Genomic DNA, 22,104 nt, shown 5'->3' on the forward strand with positions numbered 1-22,104 from the left:
TGTTTTAGTCAGTCACAGAAGCCTCATCCCACCCTTGGATGAGGTTTCCTCAAAAAATGCAAAGGCCGCCTGGCCGATTCGCCCGCCCGCCAGCCATAAGGTTGGGACGAGCAACGAAACGTCGCCGCCAATTGTTATTTTGATGGCCTTAATAGGCCCCTTTAATTGTCGGCGGGCGCGCTGCCAACTCTTGCCAGCGCCCACTGACCGAAATGTCATGTGAGTGCGCGGTGACATTGGGGCGCTCGCCTGACGCTATTCCGTGCTCGAGCACGTCAGGCACACGCCCACAAGCCAAGCGGAAGTTTCTACCCCTGAGCTTCTAACCTTTGGACGCCATTTCTGCGCAGCACTGAAGGAGTGCTGTGCTACCCCCAGGTGCAATTTTTAGGATGAGATGTTACACTGAAGGCCCCGCCTACTCTCGTAGGTGGATGTAAACTACCCCCTGGAAGAGCAGGGCAGTTCTCCCCGGTGCCCTGCACCAATACTAATCCCTCAACTAACATCACTCAAAAAAGATGACCTGGTCATCCTCACATTGCTGTTTGTGGAAGCTTGCTGTGCGCTGCCATTTCTCAACCCTCCCCTAGTCACTCCATCTCACGCTCTACGCTTTCCTCCATCCTGTCCCCCACCCCCACTCCCCTCACCCTCCCCCCGCCCCCATTTTGACTCCCAACGAATGCCCACTGAGTGGAAAAGATGAAAGACTGGCATTTCAATAGCGCCTTCCACAACCTCAGGGTATCTCAAAGTGCTTGGCAGCCAACGAAATACCCTTGAAACGCAGTCACTGCTGTAATGTAGCAAACGCAACCCCCGCCAATTTGCGCACAGCAAGCTCCCACAAACAGCAATGAGACGAAATGTCTGGATTCTCTGTTTCAATGATGTTGGTTGAGGGATTAAAAACTGGGCGGGCCCACCACGGATAAACTCCCCCTGGTCGGCTTTGAAATGGTGGCCCCGAGGTGGTTTTAATCCACCTGGGAGGGCAGTCAGGGCCTGCCTTTAACATTTGAATGGAAAGGCTACAAATCCGACAGTGCAGAACTCCCTCCGTACCACACCAGAGTGCCAGCATTGATTTTGCGCGCCCAGAGTGCAGCCTCCTGAGCCATGGCCAACACTGAGACACTAATTCGCAAGGTCAGTGCTCAGGGTCAGGCATAGGACAACCTGCCATTGCTTCACAAAAAAAAGCTTTGAGGTCCTGAACTTGATTTGTGTGTGTGTACCTCTGCATGAAGCAATTGTTCATGGCACAAATACAAGAAGACATTTCATCATGCTTAGACGGGGAAGTGTTGTCTTGTTATTGGGCAAAAGCACAGTCAGTGCTTCGATTGCAACAAGCGCCTATAAGTACTCCTGCTGCCGCCCAGGACCCACCAATACAGCAACAGACAGAGCAAGGGGAACAATGGCTGTCCTGACTGCCCTGATCTTCATCACTGCCAATCTGATTGGATCATTCTGTGCCTCACCACAGGCCTGCAAACTGCTGACACCGAGAAAGATTGACGTGACATGTCCCATGGTAAGACCAACGCTAACCTGATGAGATTTTAACTTGAATAGAAAAGACCCAACTTGCATTTATTTAGCACCTTTCACCACTTCAGGAAATCCCGAAGTATTTTGTAGCCAATGAAATACTTTTTGAAGTGTAGCCACTATTGGAATGTATGAAATGCAGTAGCCAATTTGCACGCAGCAAGATCCCAGCAAGAAAGGGCAATATGATAATGACTAGACAATCTGTTTTCTAAGTAATGTTTGTTGAGGGGTAAATATTGTCCAGGATACTGGGGAGGACTCCCCTGCTGAACTCCAAAATAATGGCTGTGCCTCTTTTACGTTCACCCGAGAGGGCAAACGGAGCCTTAATATTTCATCCAAAAGACAGCACCTCCGACAGTGCAGCACCCCCTCTGTACTGAACCTCCGACAGTGCAGCTCTCCCTCAGTACTGACCATCCAACATCATGGTGCTCACTCAATACTAACCATCCGACAGTGCAGCACTCCATCGGTGCTGACCCACCAACAGTGCAGTACATCCTCAGTACTGACTCTCCTTTAGTGCAGCACTTCCTTGGTACTGACCCTCCGACAGTGTCGCACACCCTTGTACTGACCCTCCAACAGTGCATCACTCCCTCAGTACTGACCCTCTGACAATGCGGTGCTTCCTCAGTACTAACCCTCCGACAGAGTGGCATTCCCTCACTACTAACCCTCAGACAATGCTGCCGCACCCTTAGTACTGACCCTCTGACGCACGGTGCTCCCTTAGTATTGACCTTGGTAAGAAACATAACAGAGCAACCTGAACTGTGACTCAATCCCAAACAGCTCCCCAGTCAGCTGGGGAAACCAGCGTTGACTTAGTTAGGAATACAGGAATTAGGAAAAGTAGGCCATTCGGCCCCTCAAGCCTGCTCTGCCATTCAATAAGATTATGGCAACCTGACTGTGGCCTTAACTCCACTTTCCTGTCTGTCCCCCATAACTCTTGACCCCCTTGTTAATCAAAAATCTGTCTAACTCAGCCTTCAATAAATGCGATGCCCCATCTCCACCGCTCCCTGGGAAAGAGGATTCCACAGACTCATGACCCTCTGAAAGAAAACATTTCTCCTCATCTCAGCCTAAAATGGGAGACCCCTAATTTTAAAGATGCCCTGTCAACTCCCTCAGGGTCTTTTATGTTTCAATAAGATCACCTCTCTTTCCTCTAAACGGCAACGGGGATAGGCCCAACCTGCTCAACCTTACCTCACAAGAGCAGGTCAGAGGCTGGGAATCCTACCAATGATCGGGTATATTAAAAATGCGGAACGCCACACTAGTTGGGTGCCAGCTGTGGCTCAGTTGTCTTCCCTCTGAGTGGGCCGGGGATTCAAGCCCTACTCCACAGCCTTGAATCCAGTTTGACACTGGCACTGAGGGAGTGCTGCACTGTTGGGGGTGCTGCCTTTTGGATAAGGTGTTAAACTGAGGTGAACCGAGGCCCAATCTGCCCTGTCAGGCTGTTGTAAAAAAATTGCTGCAGCTATTTCGAAGAAAAGCAGGGACTGGTGCCTAACCCAATATTTATCCTTTAACCAAAATGGATTAGCTGGTTGTTGATTGCAATGCTTTTTTGTGGATTAGTTGCTACAATTCCTATTTTGCAACCGTGGCTACACTTCAGAAGTATTTCGTTGGCTGTGAAGCACTTTGGGACATGCTGAGGTCATGAAAGTTGCTATAGAGACATAAGCCCTTTCTTGCAGGTGTCACTGGATCAGGATGAGGTGCAGAAAGTGGGCTGATTTCACCCCACTCCCCCACCCCCGAGCGCTTTCAAACACAGGGGTACCAGGCCAATTGTAACATTTGGGCAGGACTCCACTTCACTCAGTTGTACAAAATACTTCACGTGAAGCCCCTCAGCGTAGCTCATACAGCATTTAACATCCCAACATCTGACCCCTGCGTTCAAACCGTTTCATGAACCCACATCTCCATTTGGAACCTCCTTAAGTCCTTCAAACCTCTGAGGTCTCTGCTTTCCTTCAACTCCGATCCCTTATGTCAATGGCTTGTCAATTACATTGTTAAGGAAAACAGATGATGGGCATTTGAACACATATAATTTGGGGATAGCTGGGATACTGGGGGAAGGTGAGGAATGTTGACACTGAAATGGTCAATAAGCTCGCTCAGCAAGGAAAGGCTCTGTGTCTTAGTTTTGACTTCACTTGAACTCACCTCCTGACTCCCCAAAGCCTGTCCACCATCTACAAGGCACAAATCAGGAGTGTGATGGACTTGCCTGGATGAGTGCAGCTCCCACAACACTCAAGAAGCTTGACACCATCCAGGACAAAGCAGCCCGCTTGATTGGCACCACATCCACAAACATTCACTCCCTCCACCACCAACACACAGTGACTGCAGTGTGTACCATCTACAAGATGCACTGCAGGAATTCACCAAGGCTCCTTAGGCAGCACCTTCCAAACCCATGACCGCTACCATCTAGAAGGACAAGGACAGCTGATACATGGGTACACCACCACCTTGAAGTTTCCCCTCTAAGTCACTCACCATCCTGACTTGGAAATATATCACCGTTCCTTCACTGTCGCTGGGCCAAAATCCTGGAACTCCCTCCCTAACAGCACGGTGGGTGTACCTACACCACAAGGACTGCAGCGGCTCAAGAAGGCAGCTCACCACCACCTTCTCAAGGACAATGAGGGACGGGCAATAAATGCTGGCCTAGCCAGCGACACCCGGACCCATGAATGAATTTTTAAGAAGCTAACCTGAATCAGTCGAGTGAACCTCCTGCTACTAGAGGCTTCAGGTGCTCTTGCTTGAGTCTGCCACCAGGTGGGGCTGGGAGGATATAAACTTTGGATTTAAAACAGTTTAACTTTGTTCCTCCGCTCTTCTCTCTGCTCAACGTGTGGTGACCCTTGTCAACTCACGCTCATTCATTGTACTTGGGTCAGGCCCAGTCACCCCCAGGAGTGGGTATATTGTCCTTGGAGAAGGTTCACCCGAACGATGCTGGGAATGAGAGGGTTATGCTACGCGAACGGTTGCATTAACTAGGCTTGTAAGCCCTGCAGCATTGGAAGGCTGAGGAATGACCGGACTGATGTGCTCACAATGTTAAAGTCTTCAATAGGGTTGTTAGCGAGTCTCTTCTGCTGGCGTCAGGAACAAATCTTCAAACCAGAGCCAGGGCCACTGAGGGGTGATATCAGGAAGCACTTCTTCACGCAAAAGGGAGAGGAAATCTGGAGGATAGAATCGCAGAATGGTTACAGCACAGAGGGAGGCCATTCAGCCCACTGTGTTCATGCTGGCTCTCTGCAAGAGTAATTAAGCTAGTCCCACTTTCCTCATAGCACTGCAACACTGAGGCCGCCTGAACAACCTTCAGGCATTAATCCAATTCCCTTTTGAAAGCCGCGATTGAATCTGCCTCCACCACACTCTCAGGCAGCGCAGTCCAGATTCTAACCTCTCTCTCCCTGCATTTTTACCATTATTTTTTATCTTTCCATTGAGTGCAGGCGCTGCTGGCCAGGCCAGCATTTGTTGCCCATCCCTAATTGCCCTTGAACTGAGTGGCTTGCTCGGCCATTCCAGGGGGGCAGTTAAGAGTCAGCCACACTGCAGTGGGCCTGGAGTCACATGTAGGACAGACCAGGTAAGGACGGCGGATTTCCTTCCCTCAAGGACAATAGTGAATCAGGTGGGTTTATAACAGCAAATCGATGATGGTTTCCTGGTCACCAGTACTGAGGCAAGCTTTCAATTCCAAATTTTGTTAATTGAATTTAGATCCACCAGTTGCCATGGTGACATCTGAACTGTGTCCCCAGAGCATTAGCCTGAGTCTCTGGATTATTAGCCCAGTAGCAGTATCAGTATGTCGCCATTTCCTGTAAAAAAAAGGTTTTCCTCAATTCGCCATTGCTTCTTTTACCAATCATTTTAATTCAATGTCCTCTGGTTCTCAATCCTTCTGCCAATGGGAACAGTTTCCCTGTCCAGACCCCTCATGATTTTGAACACGTCGATCAAACCTCCTCTCAACCTTCTCTTTAGCAGCTCTCCCCCAAAAGGCTACAGAGAGTGGGAATCAGTTCGAGCTTTCAAGACCGAGATGGATGGATTTTAGTTGGGTGAGGGTACAGTGGGATGTAGAGAAAAGCCGGGTAAATGGAGTTGGGGTCTAAATGAATGGTGGACCAGGTTCGAGGGGCCAGATGGCTTCCTCCTGCTCCTATGAGTGTCGGCAAGTTATTTGACTGTAAGTTATTTCCAAATCAAGCTGGATCCTGCCCCCTGCCCAATCTCCCAAACACGCATAGACTAATAAATGAGAGGACATGAGGTCAAATCCCACCAGGATTTGAATTCAGTTTTAAAAATCTGGAAACATAAAAGTGACCACGAAGCCGTCAGATTGTTGTGAAAGCCCAACTGGTTCACTAGCGCCTTTTATCAAAAGGAAAACTTGCCATCCTTATCTGGTTCCGGCCTACATGTGGCTCCTGTCCCACAGCATTGTGGCTGACACCTAACTCTCCCCTTGAAGAGGCCCAGTGAGCCCCTCAGGTTAGGGTTCAAATGCAGATGGGTAATAAATGCTGGCCATGCCAGCAATGCCCAGATCCCGAGAGCTAGTAGAACAAACATCTGCTCAGTATCACAAGATAGCAATCGGCAGAGGGGATTATTGGCTGCTTTTTCCCCATTAGCGCAGCCCTCCCAAGCCCCACCCTTGAAACCCAGAGGCACTGACGCTAATTGCAGTGTTCCGTCAACTCAGCACTGGCCTGGGATCTTCCTGTGCTTGTGACTGAGTACCACGTCACGGTGAGTGTTTTGTCCCACGGGCTGCTGAGAGAACAGTGGATGATGTTGCTCTGCCAGCGAAGCACTTATCAGCTCTCTGAGCAAGTACAGAAGATTTTTCTTATTCTTTTACAGAATGTGGGCATTGCTGGCTGGGCCAGCATTTGTTGCCCATCCCTAATTGCCCTTGAGTTGCCTTCTTGAACCACCGCAGTCCATTTGGTGTAGGTACACCCACAGTGCTGTTAGGGAGGGAGTTCTAGGATTTTGACCCAGTGACAGTGAAGGAACGGCGATATATTTCCAAGTCAGGGTACTGAGTGCCTTGGAGGGAAACTTCTAGGTGGTGGTGTTCCCATCTATCTGCTGCCCTAGTCCTTCTAGATGGTAACGGAAGGTGTTGTCTAAGGAGCCTTGGTGAGTTCCTGCAGTGTATCTTGTAGATGGTACACACTGCTGCCACTGAGCGTCAGTGGTGGAGGGAGTGAATGTTTGTGGATGTGGTGCCAATCAAGCCGGGCTGCTTTGTCCTGGATGATGTTGAGCTTCTTGAGTGTTGTGGGAGCTGCACTCGTCCAGGCAAGTGGGGAGTATTCCATCACACTCATGACTTGCGCCTTGTAGATGGTGGACAGGCTTTGGAGGGTCAGGAGGTGAGTTACTCGCCGCTAGATTCTCAGCCTCTCAGCAATCAGTTTCGCATTTTACATTCAATTTAAATGTAGAGCATCTCCTGACTGGTAACGTAATTCCTGCAGGTTTTTCAATGACATAAATCAGGCTAGCTCTGGATTTGTTACAAAACAAAGAAAAAATTCGATCAATTCAATTGTGGCCAATAAAAGTTGCCAACTCCTCCAAGATTGCCCTGGAGTCTCCAGCAATTGAAGGTTAATCTCCTGGACACGACTACCAGCAACACTCAGGGGGAAAATCATCAGGACGTTAAAATAAAATTGTCTTTAGTTCATTTCTGCTCTGACATTTAGAAATAAAGGGTCAATCATTTAGGACTGAGATGAAGAGAAAATGCCTCATTCAGAGGGAGGTGCGCCCTTGTAATTCTCTACCTCAGAGGGCTGTGGATGATCAGTCATTGAGTAAATTCAAGATAGAGGTCGATAGATTTTTGTGTACTAAGTGAATTAAGGGATAGTCAATGAAGGTGGAGTTGAAGTAGAAGATCAACCATGAACTCACTGAATGGTGGACCAGTCTCGAAGGGCTGAATGGCCTACTCCAGATCTGATATCTTAAATTCATATATTCTTAAAAGGCTGTTCTGCTCTCCAATTGGTGGTGGGGAGGTGGGATGCCGTGAAAATGGATGTGTTGGGCAACAAATGGTGAGAGTATGGGGGCGGGGCATTTGAAGACGGGAGGTCATGTGATAAAATCTCCGCCCAACCAGAGTTGGCAACCTGACTGGCCAAAGTTTTCGATTTATACAAAGTCAACTTGTCAACCAATCAGCACTCTTTTCTCCTGTAGAATAAATTGTTGTGATCGTTTGAAATTTGGCATTCTTGCATTTGTCCTGATGAGTGCAAGATGAAAAACTTCAGCAACATGCCTCTCTTTTCAACAATATTCAAGTTCTGTACTACCAAGCGACTTTTTCAAAAGTTCTTCATTGACTAGCAAGCGCTTAGGGGCATCCTGAGGTCATGAAAGGCACTATATAAATACAAGCCCTGTCTTTCTTGGCTCATTGTGCGACAGGATCTGCGCGACATGACCCACCTGCTTATAAAAAAGAAACATTGAAAAACCTTCAACAATTCATTTGCAATGACGGTTTTTAACCTTCTTCATCCCTGACAGTTTACTGGCAAGTGGTACTTGATCCGTTGGGTGACACAGTACGAGCCATACCAAAAGCAATACGGCCTGGTGAACAATGTATTCCTTATAAACACTCCCATCGCCCAAATGAACCAGACAATGATCAAGGCCTACATGCGAATGTAAGTCCAACCCCATCAAGTGAACCATTTTATATTCCATTTCTTTTACAATGTGCCTTTTTGATGTTTTATGGTGGGTGGAGGTAACTGAGACCTCTGACTACATAAGAACAAAAGGAGGCCATTCAGCCCCTCAAGCCTATTCTGCCATTCAATTTGATCATGGCTGATCAGCAGTATAACTCCAGTTTTCCACCTTTGTTCTATGACCTTTAATGCCCTTTGTCGAACAAAAATCTGTCATTCTCAGCTTTTGGAATTTTCAATTGTCCTTTTGTAGGGGAGAGTCCCAGATTTCCACTACACTTCATGTGAGGAAAAATGCATTTACCAGACCGATTAAACCTGGACTACAGAAGTGATAGAGCTAGATCCATCAGGCAGGGATGGAGTAGAGAGCAATGCTCTGCCTCAGATAGAGGCTGCTCCCCCTCCCGCTCAATGAGACAGCATATTCACCCATCCCTTTGGACAACATTTACTTCTCATACTGTTCAGGCCGGGGCGATAAACTTTATATTACCCTGAGGTAAAAGCAAAGGCAAAATACTGCAGATACTGGAAATCTGAAATAAAAACAGAAAATGCTGGAAAAACTCAGCAGGTCTGGGCAGCGTCTGTGGGGAGAGAAATAGAGTTAACGTGTCGAGTCCGTATGACTCTTCTTCAGAGCAGATGCTGCATAGACCTGCTGGGTTTTTCCAGCATTTTCTGTTTTTGTTTAAATTACCCTTTCTTTACTTCTGCTGGTGGGCAGGCCTGCCATCTATTTCTGGCACTTTCTGCCCTTATTTCAGGAGTATTTTTTTCTTTTGTTGCCCCTCCCCCACCGCACCACCACCTTTGAAATTTGGCATTCTTGCATGTGTCCTGATGAGCGCAAGGTGAAAATCTTCAACAACACGTCTCTCGTTTCAGAAATATCCAAGTACCTGGTTCATTAAAGATTTGCACTGAATTTCTGACCAGATTTAAAGATGGAATTCAGGTATCACCTCGCCATGTCCGCTGAGCTCGGCAAAGGGTCTTCCAGTCTTTGCGCTCAAATAGGATCATCGGGCGGAATTTTACGACCGTGGGGTTTCACGTTCCCGCTGTCGTCAATGGGATTTATAACGGCCCGCCGCATTTTATGGCCCTGCCCCCACTGAAATGGGGCTGTAAAATTCTGCCCATAGAACCTTACAGCTCAAAAGGAGGCCATTCGCCCATTATGCCTGTGCCAGTTCTTTGTAGACCTATCCAATTAGTTCCTTCCCCCATAGCCCTGCTTAATTCCTTTCCCTTTCGAGTATTCAACTCACTTTTTGGGATTTTACTTGTGAATACAAACGTACAAATTAGGAGCGGGAGTCGGCCACTCGGCCCCTCGAGCCTGCTCCGGTATTCAATGAAATCATGGATGATCTGATTGTAACCTCAGCTCCACATTCCTGTCGATTCCCCGATAATGTTTCACCCCCCTTGTTAATCAAGAATCTGTCTAGCTCTGCCTTAAAAATATTCAAAGACCCTGTATCCACTGCCTTTCGAGGAAGAGAGTTCCAAAGACTCATAACCCCCTGAGAGAAAAAAATTCTCCTGTCCGCCCCATCAATAGTACCTATCAGATCTTAACCACTCGCCATGTAAAAAATGTTTTTCCTCTTCTCCTCTCTAGTTCTTTTGCCAATCACCTCAAATGTATCCTCCGGTTACCGACCCTCCTGCCAATGGAAACAGTTTCTCCTTATTTACTCCATCAAAATCCCTCATGGAAATCATGGAATTCACCCCCCCCCCTAACAGCACTGTGGGTGTACCTACACCACATGGACTGCAGCGGTTCAAGAAGGCAGCTCACCACCACCTTCTCAAGGGCAATTAGGGATGGGCAATAAATGCTGGCCCAGCCAGCAATGCCCACATCCCGTGAATGTGTAGATCGAGGGGAAGTGCTGCCATTGGTGGAAGGATGGAGAACCAGTGGACACTGATTTAAGGTGGCTGCCAAAAGAACCAAAGGTGACATGAGGGAAATCTTTTTTCGGGAATAAGTGGTTAGGATCTGGAATGCACTGCCTGAGAGTGTGGTGGAGGCAGATACAATCGTGGCTTTCAAAAGGAAATTGGATAATTATCTGAAGAGAAAAAATTTCCAAGACTGTGGGAAAGAATGGCAGAGTGGGACTAGCTAAATTGCTCTTGCAGAGAGCTGATGTGAACACAATGGGCTAAATGGCCTCCTTCTGCGATGCAACCATTCTATGATTCTATGAGTCTAAGATATTCGCGATGAAGGATTTACCAGCAATGTAGAGATAACGAGACCATCAGGTTTGCATGCATGATAATTCCTTTTTCATTTCACCTAGAGGAAACAACTGTACCTCTGAGTCGGAGGTTTGCCATTTATCTACTGATGGTCTGGAATTGGCCTGTGAATGTAAGTACTGGATTTAAGGCTTAAACAAAAAAAAATTTGATGTATGCTTGTGCAACTTGCAACTTTCACTCAGTTAGTGATAGCCTTTCCAATGATGGTGCAGTGGAGGGCAGCTTTAGGGAGGCGTGTAGAAAGCCAGAGTTGGAGAACTGAAAGAGGCAGGAGGAGGCTGTGCTGGAGGTTGTGCTGGAGGTGCCAGTGGAGGTGGAGCGGGAGAATGTGGATATAGATATGGCCATTTTAAATTGAATAGGGAACCTGTGTGAGCATGTAGGGGTGGGTGAGCCAGACTTGGAGCAGGGAAAGGGGAGAGAGGCTTATGGAAGGCGGAAAATAGCAAGAAGGTGAGGTGAGGAGGGGGGAGGTGAGGGGAGGCAAGGGGGAGGTGAAGTGAGGAGAAGGGAGACAAGGGGAGGGGAGGTAAGGGGAGGTGAGGTGAGGTGAGGGAAGGCAAGGGGAGGGGAGCAAGTGGGGATGACGAAGAGCTCAGCACACCTGGCAGCATCTGTACAGATGAGAGAAACAGAGTTAATGCTTCAGGTCAAATCTGGTTCTTCTTCAGGACTGGAAATTGGAAGAAAAATTGATGAATTTTTCCAGTTCTGGCTGAGAGCAGGAAGCGACACCGATACAGTCATCGATGAACCAAAAACAGAGTTGTGGGAGGGGCCTGAGTAGGAGAGGACCTTTTGATCCTTTCCCTGTGCACTGTTTAACTCGCGGGAGATTTGACAACTGGATGAAGTATTTGTCCTCTGTCTCCTGCAGCAAAACCTGGCACGGTCTTGACTGTTCTCAACTCAAAAATTCAAAACTCCCTGATTTTTCACGTCCAGGATGTGCGAGAAGGCAAAAAGTACAACACAGTCGATCTGTACCGTGAGTGTTCTCAAATTGCTGAATTAAGTTTCTTTTCTAAATCAAGCTTTTGGATAAATTTACCAGGCCCAGGCTTTCTGTTCCCTCCTCTCTCTCCACCCCATGCCTCCTCCTCTTGCCCCTCCATCTCTCCTTCCCTATTTCCCTCAACCTATCTCTTGCCCCCAGTCCCTCCTCCTCTCTCTCTCTTCTGCCTCCCAACTCCCCCTCAGCCTCCCACCCTCTCCCCATCCCTCTCCTGTCGCTCTCCCCCTTCATCCTCCTTACCCATTTTCCATCTTCCCTTCTATACCTTCCCTCCCGCTTCTCCCCCTCAACTTTCTCCTTGCTCCTCCCTTCCCCTCCCCATCTCTCTCTCAACCTCCCACCTTCTTCCTCCCACCCTCTCCACCTCTCCGCCTTCACCCTCCCTGCCCGCTTTCCATCTCCACCTTCTCTCTTTATCTCTCCCTTTCCCAATCCCTTCTCTTCCTCCCTTTTCTCTACACTGCTTCCCTTCCTTCCCCTCCCCCACTCTCTTTCCCAGCTTCCATCTCTCCTTCCTCCAACCTCCACCACACACGCACCCCTCCTCCTCCTTCCTCCTTCCCCTCCCTCAGGGATTCCCCCAGCCCTGCCCAATTTCGTAGTCAAGGTCAGCTATTAATTGCAGAAAGGGTCTTCAACCCTGGGAGGGCTGGTCTTTGTTCTAATGAGCACAAGAAGAACAAGAAAGTGCATTCATGTAGCACCTTTAATGCAGTAAGAGTACAATCTTCTGACTCAGATCAAGAGAGATTCCTACTGAGCCACAACTGACAAATCTTTCAGAAGATTTCATGGCTCACTCCAGAGACTTAAGTCTATAATCTGGGCCCAACACTCGCAGTGCAGCGCTGAGGATGTGCTGCACTGTCAGGGGTGCTGACTTTCAGATGAGATGCACCACTGAGCCGCAACTCAAACCTATTGGTGCTTTCATGAGGAAAGGAGCACAGAACAATTAGGGTGCAGAAGGAGGCCATTCTGCCCATAGTGTCTGCACTAGCTCTCTGAATGAGCGACTCAGTGCCATTCCCGCCCCCCCCCCCACCACCTCCCGGCGTTCTCCCCGTAACCCTGCTCATTTTTCTAGGGTGCTTATCGAGCGGGAAAGGAACAGGTAATAAAATGTGATAATGAGCAGGCATCACTCTAAACGTTTCCTTTCTGAATGAAAACAGATCGAAATACAACTGGGGTAGAGGATGCAGTGAAGGAATTTGAAGACCAGGTTGAATGTTTGGGAATGAAGAAGGATAAAATCTTTGTCCTAGCACATAACGAGGTAGGTTTCTTGTTTTGGTTTCTCTCAGCAATGCTAGTTTTGACTGTCAAAAGTCCAAAAGCCAAAGTGCAAATTCTCCTCATCTATATACCCTTGTTACCTCTGGACTTGACGATTTTATTGCTGTCCTGGACTTTCCATCAATTTGAGCTCATCCAAAATTCACACCAAATCCCGTTCACCCATCAACCCCTGCACTCACTGACCGACACTGGCTCCCAGTCCAACGCCTCCATTTTAAAATTCTCATCCTCATTTCCAAATCCCTCCATGCCCTCGCCCTCACTGTAATCTCCTCCAGCCCCACAACCCTCTGAGATATCCTCTATTTCTGGTGTCTTGCACAACCACAACTCCCACCGCTCCATGCTTGGCGGCCGTGCCTTCAGTTAACGAGGCCGGAAGCCCTGAAATACCCTCATCAGCCTTTCCACCTCAGTTTCCACCTTTGAGACGTCCCTCCCACCTTGCTCTTTGCCCAGATTTCCAATCACCTCTCTTTATGTCACTCTACTGTGGTTTGGTGTCAAGAATCGCCTGATAACAATCCTGTCAAGCACCTTGGAACATTTTACTATGTTGAAGGTGCTACATAAATGCAAGTTGTTGCTAAATTTAAAATACAGATGAAAAACCCCAGCAGCTTCATTGCTTTGGTTCAATTATCTTTTCACTGTTCAACTCCACTTCCAACAGCTAAAGCTCATTCTGGGACTTGGGGATTGAAGTTTCACCCGAACACAGTGAACAATATATTGTGAACCACCTGCAGTTTAAAAGGAACAAGATTATAACAATGGCAGGGTGGGGGGGGTTACAGATTTTAGGTTTTGGGCAAAAGATGCAATGGGTAGGTGGGGGGAGGGAGAATATTTTTCGCAGCGAGTGGTGACCAGGAACTCGCTGCCCACGAGCGTGATGGGAACAGAGGCGATGGAGGGGACCGAGCACTTGGACACTCCTCCAGTTGCCCCCTCCTTCTCTGGTAGACAACGAGATGCCGTTGCGCACTCGGAGGGAGGAGGAGCTGCAGCCTGACACATTTGGAGACCCCCTCAAAGTGCCTCAAGGGTGGAAATCTCTCCTCAGCTCCTCTGCCGACTACCTCCCAATGGAAGTGGCCACAGAGGAGGCAGCTGCACTGGTGCGAGTGTCCTCAGCATCCTGGGGCCCTCCAGGACTCCAGGGCTGCCAGAGGATGCCCGGCAAGGTCACTCAGGTCATGGGAATCGCATCCAACATCCTACTTACACCTCAGCTGCAGCCGCCAGAGCCAAGCCTCATTAAACCGGAAGCACGTGAGAAAGGGCACCTGGACACACCAGGGTGACACCTTTGATCAATGTTTAATATTTCATTAAATTGCGTTTGTGCATTTATTCCTGTGTCCTTTGGATTTGGAGATGGTGGCTCAATGGAAAGCGGTAAGTAATATGTCTAATGGGATGTAGGGGAGGCATGATCTGCTGATGGTGTCTACAGCCAGCTCAGTGACCTGACTGATGCCTGCTGGAACTGGTGTGAATGAGGCTGTCACCACCTCCCGGGCAGAGTATCTCCAAGGCTCTGGCTCCTGGTGCAGGTGGCTGATGTGGCTGTCCTGTCTCTTCAGCCTCTTCTTCCACACCCTCCTTGTCAGAAGTTGGACTAAGTCTCCTCCACACCCCCTCAATGCCTCATCGCTCTGCCGCTCGGGGTTATGAAGAGCGCAGTAGATGACAATGATTCTGGAAACCCTCACTGTGTCGTATTAAAGAGCTCCTCTGGAGCAGCCCAAGGAACGGGATCCCACCTTGAGCCGCTCTATTGTCTGTTTGATTGTGGCCCAGGTCGACCTGTGCCAAGCATTGTACCGTCCCTCAGCTTCAGTGTGAGGGCTCATCACTGGCAACAGCAGCCAGGACCCATCCTCGCAGCATGTGAGGCACTTGAACAACTGGCAGCTGGAAGTGCCAAGGGACATATGCATCATAGGGGCTCCCAGGGAAACGGGCACCAAACTTGCAAGTTGGTCACATACCAACTGGACATCTATGGAGCAGAAGCCCCTCCTGTTGATGAAGGCTGCAGGACAGCTCGAGGGAGCTTTGCTGGCCGCATGGGTGCAACCGATTACGCCCGGTACACCCTGCACCCTGGGAACCTGCAGCCTGAAGCCAAGAGACCTCTCAGCCTGGCCATCAGGGTCAGTGTGGAGTCATACAAACTCTCCAGCTCTCTTAAACAGTGCCTTGGTCACTTCTCTAACACTGTGTGACTGCCTGGGATATTCTGCACTGTGTCCCTGTGATTTTTTGGAAATAGCCAGAGGTGTAGAAATTCAGCATTGCGGTGAGTTGCAATGGCAATGGCATTGGATGTCCACCCAGACCCATGGGTCAGAGGTCACCCTGCAGCTTCATGCACAGGTTGGTGACAGATTCCCTTGAGAGACTCAGTCTTCCCTGGCACTGGTGCTCTGACATCTGCAGGTAATTCATGCAACGTCCAGTCCGCGGCGCGAGCTGTCTTCGACCGCCTTCCTGCTCCTGCTCCCCATTGCGTCTTGGTGCAGCCTGTCCAGCCATAGGCTGCACCCCGCTGCTCCCTCTGTCCCAGCAATGGCAGCTCTGGGGCCTGCAGTCCCCTCCCACTCCACCTCTCCTCCACCGCTTGTGGGTCCAGGAAGACAGGATGGGTGATCCCCATCTTGGATGATATACCCCCGCCCCACCCCCTTCGCTAGCTGCTGCCCTTGGTGCAGGTGTTGCCCCTCAGTTTTTCCCCTTCATACACTTGTTTGCTTCCTCTCTCCTTTTGTAAAATGCCTACCCTCCAATGGCAGGCAGCTCCAGAACGGCTGACCTTCCCCCTCAGAGACCTCACCTCAAAACCACTACCTTTTAATGTTGGGGGAACTGACAGCTTGTTAAGTTTGGAGAGCAGTGTTTAATTCCTGTCTGAGGTATTGCTCATTTGAATTAATTACCTTTTTAATGATCTCAAATACCTTCCCACCACTGAGATACAGCATGGCCACCTCACTGCTTCCCCAACCGCGACCTGATTCAGTCCTGGGTTCCCAGTGTCTGGCCTCCAACACAGGATCTCCCATGCCATTCTATGACATCCCCCAGCCATGGTAAATTCCACCCAATGAATGGTTTCAAACGGAAATTGGATGGGCACTTAAGTGAAATAAACTGCCAGTATGCAGAGATAGAGCGGGGGAATGGAGACTGACTGGATTGTTCTACAGGGGGCTGGCATGGTCCGAATGGCCTCCTTCTGGGTGCTGTGATGACCCTAGGGCTCGAGTAACAGAAGAAAACAGAGGGGATGAAGGTTCCTGTGGCTGGAACATCTTTTGTTCAATATGGAAAGTGGCATGTTTGGGTTGTAAAATGTTACCAGTCAGATGTGACATCAGACTGGTTACAAGCAGTTGCCAATGCATGAGAACAATGGGTGCATAGTGGGTAACTTGAGTAACTCACAGTCACACAGGATTGTGCATGCAAATGTCTTTTGTTCACTGGGTAAAGGGGGATGTTTATATCTTTTGCTCGAAATGGAAGGGGGAATGTTTGGGTTGTGAAATGTAACCAGACTGATGTCACACCTGACTTGCCGTAGTCATGTGATTCTGCCACGAGGCAAAGTCACTGTAGTCGGCCATTTCTATTCAGTTCAATAAAGCCTCTTACTGAGACAGACACTGAAGAAGATTGCTGCCCTTATACATGAAACAGTGACAGCTTCCAGGACAACCTCAAACTAAAGGCTTAGAATCGAAAGGAGTAATGCAGACAAACAGAGAGAAAGCAGAAACAGAGCAGATAATTCCAAACAGTTTCTGATGCCATTTCTTTAAGAGAATTCTTGAAAATATGGAAAATTCTTCTGTAGCCCCTCTAGGCGATCAAACACCAGTGCTAAACTTAGCTCAAATTAGCTAAAGTGACAGGTGGTTTGTGTTGGAGAAGGATCCCGTATTCAGATACAGAGTAAAGCTCTGCTGAACGCACCCCCCAATCAGGGGACCATAGCACGCTGTACAATGGCACATTGTCCATCCTGTGGTCTCTGAATGAGAATGCCAACTAGCGTATGGATCAGAGATCTAATGGTGCTGTGGGCCCCACACTGATTCCATCAAATACCCTTCGACACCTGAGGACACACACACTGGGAGTTGAAGTTGCAGTTAAAGCTGACAAAGCTTGGAGATATATCTCATTGAAACATATACATTTCTTAAGGGGTTTGATGGGCAGATGCTGAGGGACAGTTTCCTCTGGCTGCAGAGTCTAGAACACGGGGTCGCATTCTCATTAAAGACCATTGAAGACTGAGACGAGGAGAAATTTCTTCACTCAGAGTGTTGTGAATCTTTGGAATTCTCTACCCCAGAGGGCTGCAGAGAGGCTCCATCGTTGAGCATGTTCAGGACAGAGCTCGATGGATTTTTTTCTTGCACGTTAAGGGAATCAATGACTCTGGAGGTCAGGCGGGAACGTGCAGTTGAGGTAGAGGATCAGCTGTGATTTTATTGAATGGCAGAGCAGGCTCGAGGGGCCGAGTGGCCTAATTTTGCTCTTATAGTCTTCATCAAATGACCTCCTGCCTCCAACTAGATGGGTAGATGAGAGAAAAAGAGATAGAACGATAAGCTGAAAGGCTGAGATGAGACAGATTGAATGGGAATAGACCACATGCAGCATATAAACATCCAGCATGAACTCAAGGCTGTCTGTGGGAGCTTGCTGTGCACAAATTGGCTGCCCCACTTCCTACATTATAACAGAAACTACGCTTCAGAAGTGCCTCATTGGCTGTAAAGCACTTTGGGGACATCCTGAGGCCATGGTAAGTCATGATAAAATGCAAATCTTTCTTTATAACTTTAATTCCTCCAGACATCTGCATTGAAACAGACTAAAACTTGGAAGCATTTGTATCAAAGATAATCTAGTGTATGCAAAGATGGTGTTTTAACCCCTCTCATGTATCCTGATGGGGGGTGAAAGAAATTTGTACCATCTCAAACATGATTTCTTCATGTTTATTTTTCTTCATTTCAGGAAGTGTGTGACCCACAAGATACAGAGGAAGCTACCAGTCAGAAGTGACAGCACTGGCTCCCCGATAAACATGAGCTTTGCAAAACCCTGTCCAGCAATGAATTTCCGATATCAAGTTTCTAAACCGGAAGCAAGTTAGCAAAGAGCTGGTAGTAATTTTCAGCGATAGCCCTCACATTTTCTTCTCTAGAAAACAAACTGTTTCCTCACGGTCAATCAGCAGAATGTTCCATTGCGTATCCGACTGGATATCACTGACTTTAGCTTTCCATAGAGCTCTCCCTCCGACGAACAGTGTGCACCATCTACAAGATGCACTGCAGCAACTCGCCAAGGCTCCTTAGACAGCACCTTCCAAACCCACGGCCTCCACCACCTGGAATGACAAGGGCAGCAGATGATCTGTCCTGACTTGGAAATATCTCGCCGTTCCTTCACTGTCGCTGGGTCAAAATCCTGGAACTCCCTCCCTCACAGCACTGTGGGTATCCCTACACCAGCGGTTCAAGAAAGCAGCTCACCACCACCTTCTCAAGGGCAATTAGGGATGGGCAATAAGTGCTGGCCCAGCCAGCGATGTTGAAGGAATTAAAATGGAGCTTGATCCAAGATCAATGGTAGTGTCTGCATAAGTTGAAGGTTGACTGTGAACTGAGAGATCTGTCTGGGAGAGGGAGTGGTGGCGACCGAGCAGAACTGACCCTGTGGTAACCCTGTTGATACAGCTGATGCTGCTGTGACTCCCCCTGACTGTGGGTCAGTACCTGTCACAGGGACCCAAAGCTAATAGCTCAAGTCACAGCTAGTGATATTGCGAAAAGCATTGTGGTAGAGGAAGCAGCGCATGAGAGTGGATCCATTTTAGTTTACGGTTGAGGGATTAACCAATGTCTCATAATCTCCACACCAGGGTTGGTGGGGAGAATTCTAAAATCACCTACCCATCAGGAAACTGATGGTATCGGGTGCAACATTGATTTTACAGCCCCTCTGACTTTACACCGTATTGTCAACAGATACTGGGCAGGAATGTAAAACCGGCATTCCACCCCATCCCATAGGACTCCCAGACAGAGAGTTAGGTTAAAATTATCCCGCAGATATTTGATATTTAATGAACAGGCATTGTTTGAAGTGTTTTGTACAGAGAACCTGTGTGATCCCAGTGTGATATCTCCGAATAGCAGATCACAGCAACGGCCCGTGATTCTATGTAGACAGGACGGAGTACAGAGTTTTATTGAGAGGGATGGTTTCTGTGCGTTGAGAGATATTTGGGTGAAAGGAGCGGAGGAAAGGGGAGGTGGGAATGCTTTAGTGCAGTGAGATGGTGTAACCAGCATACTGCCAAAAAGGGCGACAGGAGCAGATTCGATAGGAACTTTCAAAAGAACCGGGATGTATACTTGAGAAGGAAATGTTTGCTGGGCAGTGGGGAAAGAGAAAGGGAGGGATGGGACTAATCGGATAGCTGTTTCAAAGAGCTGGCACAGGCACAATGGACTGAATGGCCTCCTGCTATGTTGTACGATGATTCTGTGATGGTGGCTCCGGGTTTGAGCGACTCAGTGTGCGACCTTTCCCTGGCGGCTCGCAATAGGACAGGAAGATGATTGGCAGAGAAAGAAAGGAAAATGGCCCATCGGTAAGGAGAGAAATAAAGAAATATGGGAGAGAGGGCAGGAAATGGAGGCACTCAGAGAAGGCTTTAACTAATAACTCCTAAAGATCTTTTGAAAAATCTTTCCACCTGTTTCAGTAACTCCGCAGTTTACTGTTGGGTGCTTTTGTTAAATTCGTTCATGGATTGTCAGCATCGCATTTATTGCCCATGCCTGGTTGCCCTTGAGAAGGCGTTGGTGAGCTGCCTCCTTGAACCGCTGCAGTCCATGTGGTGTAGGTACACCCACAGTGCTGTTAGGGAGGGAGTTCCAGGATTTTGACCCAGCGACGGTGTTTTTTGGGGTAAGGTTTGAATGAAGCAGAGCAGAGTGTAACACCCAGCGACGTTATCACTGTTCACACGCTGCCTCCATTAAGCACATAAGACAGTCTGGACGTGAGGTCGGGAAGGTGATATTCAGATACCAATATGTTTATCTTAAATTATATTGTAAACTCATTTGCTGTCAGTTATTGATCGAATCTTAATAAAGTATTGGAGACATATGGAGATGTTATTCTGTACAATATGCAATGACTTTTCTAGTTTGGATACTGTACCCACTTCAGATCACAATTGGCATAATGATACTCACCATCCTATTCAATGTCTGTCAATGGTAATAAAGCTCTCATTTGCATTGGCACTGTTATTGTCTATATATTTATAGAATGTACACATATCAGGTACTAGGGTGTATTAAAAAGGTCAATACTGAGCTGAAATATAGTGAAGTAAACCCGCCACTTTATAAACCACTGGGGCGACCACCACAGCTGGAACACTCTGTACAGTTCTGGTCGCCTCGGTATAGAGAGGATATCACAGTTATTGAAAGGATACAGAACAGAGCAAACAGAATGATTGAGGGGATTGGATTGTGAGGAGCGGTTGTGTACATTGGACACAGTTGTTTGGTAGTACAGAACTTAGAGTTTTACTCATCAGAACACTTCACAAGAATCGCAATATAAAGGGGCAAACATACAGTATAAATTGTTCTTTTCCCCCTTATATGGGTATTCTTGCAAAGTGTCCTGATGAGTGCACGACAAAAAGTTTCGACATGTCCCTTTTTTCAGCAATAAATTGGACACGTTCCCATTGGATAAGAGAATGTTGAGAGGTGATGGGTTTGCTGTGTTGAGGGTTCAAAGGGAATGGGATAATGTCGAGATGACCAACTGTTTCACCTTGTCCAGAACCCGAGGTCACAGCCCGAGCTTGAAGGGGAGAGAATTTAAAACTAATCTGGGGAAGCGATGGGCAGGATTTTCACCTGGGGAATCTGGGGGATGGGGGTCAGGGCTGTGATCTCGGAACCATTTCCGGGTCCCAACCCGCACCAGTGTTAAGGTACATAGAGACTGTGATTTTCCATGGCCAGGATTTTCCCCTTGGCGATTTGGGGGCGGGGCCCGGTCGCCGAGGGGAAAATGACGCGGGATGACATCGGGAGGAACCCCCGACGTCATCCCGCCCCATTTAAATTTTTAGGAAGGCGGACGGACAGCGAAATCAGCTGTCCGCCCACCGACCTGTCAATGGCCAATTGAGGCCTTTGACAGGCTATTTAAAGTAATTAAAGACCTGCCCGTCCAAGCTTAAGGCTGGTGGGCAGGCCAGGAGCCCCAGCGGGTTCCAGATTATTCATGAAACCTCATCCACTGGCGGGATGAAGTTTCATGTCCATTTTGTAAAAAAAATTAATAAAGTTTATGTGTTCTTTATTAACATGTCTCATCTCGTGTGACATTGTCACATGAGGGGGACATGTTAATAATTTTTTAATGTTTCTATTTTTAATGTTTTTGACACTGTCAGTATTCTCCCTGAGACAGGACTTTGCCTCAGGGAGCAGTGTGCTCTTTGACAGATGGGGATTCCCTCCCCCACCCCCGGCACAGGAAGCACATAGCGCTTCCCATCGGGGATGCCACTAGGTGGGCCTTAATTGGCCCGTCCACTTAAAATGGCGGCGGGCCCCGTTTCGGTGGCATGGGTCGGCTGCCCGCCGGCCGCCAAGCCGGTGGGGCCCACACGCCATCTGAGGGCAAAATTCTGCCCCATAAGTTGACAGCTAATGGGCTGGGGGACTGGGTTGAGAGGAGAGGAGGGAGTAAGGGAGGAAGAGAGTAAGGGAGGAAGGGACGAGGGGACGAGGGGACGAGGGGACGAGGGGACGAGGGGACGAAGGGACGAAGGGACGAAGGAAGGGGAGAAGGGGAGGAGGGGAGGAAGGGATGAGGGGAGGAAGGGACGAGGGGACGAGGGGAGGATGGGAGGAGGGGACGAGGGGAGGAAGGGAGGAGGGGAGGATGGAAGGAAGGGAGGAAGGGACGAGGGGAGGAAGGGAGGAGGGGAGGAGGGGAGGAAGGGAGGAAGGGATGAGGGGAGGAGGGGAGGAGGGGACGAGGGGAGGAAGGGAG

At 48.5% G+C, this 22,104-nt stretch overlaps 1 protein-coding gene across 1 annotated transcript; it reads left to right on the forward strand.

Annotated features, from left to right (window-relative positions):
* Positions 1-1,218: 1,218 nt before the first annotated feature.
* LOC144685519 (uncharacterized) lies at positions 1,219-20,321 on the forward strand. The gene is made up of 6 exons (XM_078550105.1): positions 1,219-1,543; positions 8,197-8,339; positions 10,694-10,764; positions 11,533-11,643; positions 12,846-12,949; positions 18,013-20,321. The coding sequence occupies exons 1-6, from the start codon at positions 1,292-1,294 to the stop codon at positions 18,058-18,060; spliced, it is 729 nt and encodes a 242-aa protein (XP_078406231.1). The 5' UTR covers positions 1,219-1,291; the 3' UTR covers positions 18,061-20,321.
* The last annotated feature ends 1,783 nt before the right edge of the window (positions 20,322-22,104 follow it).

This window comes from Cetorhinus maximus, chromosome 10 (assembly GCF_964194155.1).
Source record: "Cetorhinus maximus chromosome 10, sCetMax3.hap1.1, whole genome shotgun sequence".
Lineage (NCBI taxonomy): Eukaryota > Metazoa > Chordata > Chondrichthyes > Lamniformes > Cetorhinidae > Cetorhinus > Cetorhinus maximus.

What these genes read in the sequence shown, in the direction of transcription:
- LOC144685519 (XM_078550105.1), top strand. Translation starts at nt 1,292, where the DNA reads ATGCTTAGACGGGGAAGTGTTGTCTTGTTATTGGGCAAAAGCACAGTC. An exon ending in TCTGGAATTGGCCTGTGAAT is followed by an intron (nt 10,765 to 11,532) that starts GTAAGTACTGGA and finishes TGTCTCCTGCAG; the next exon opens with CAAAACCTGGCACGGTCTTG. An exon ending in TTGTCCTAGCACATAACGAG is followed by an intron (nt 12,950 to 18,012) that starts GTAGGTTTCTTG and finishes TCTTCATTTCAG; the next exon opens with GAAGTGTGTGACCCACAAGA.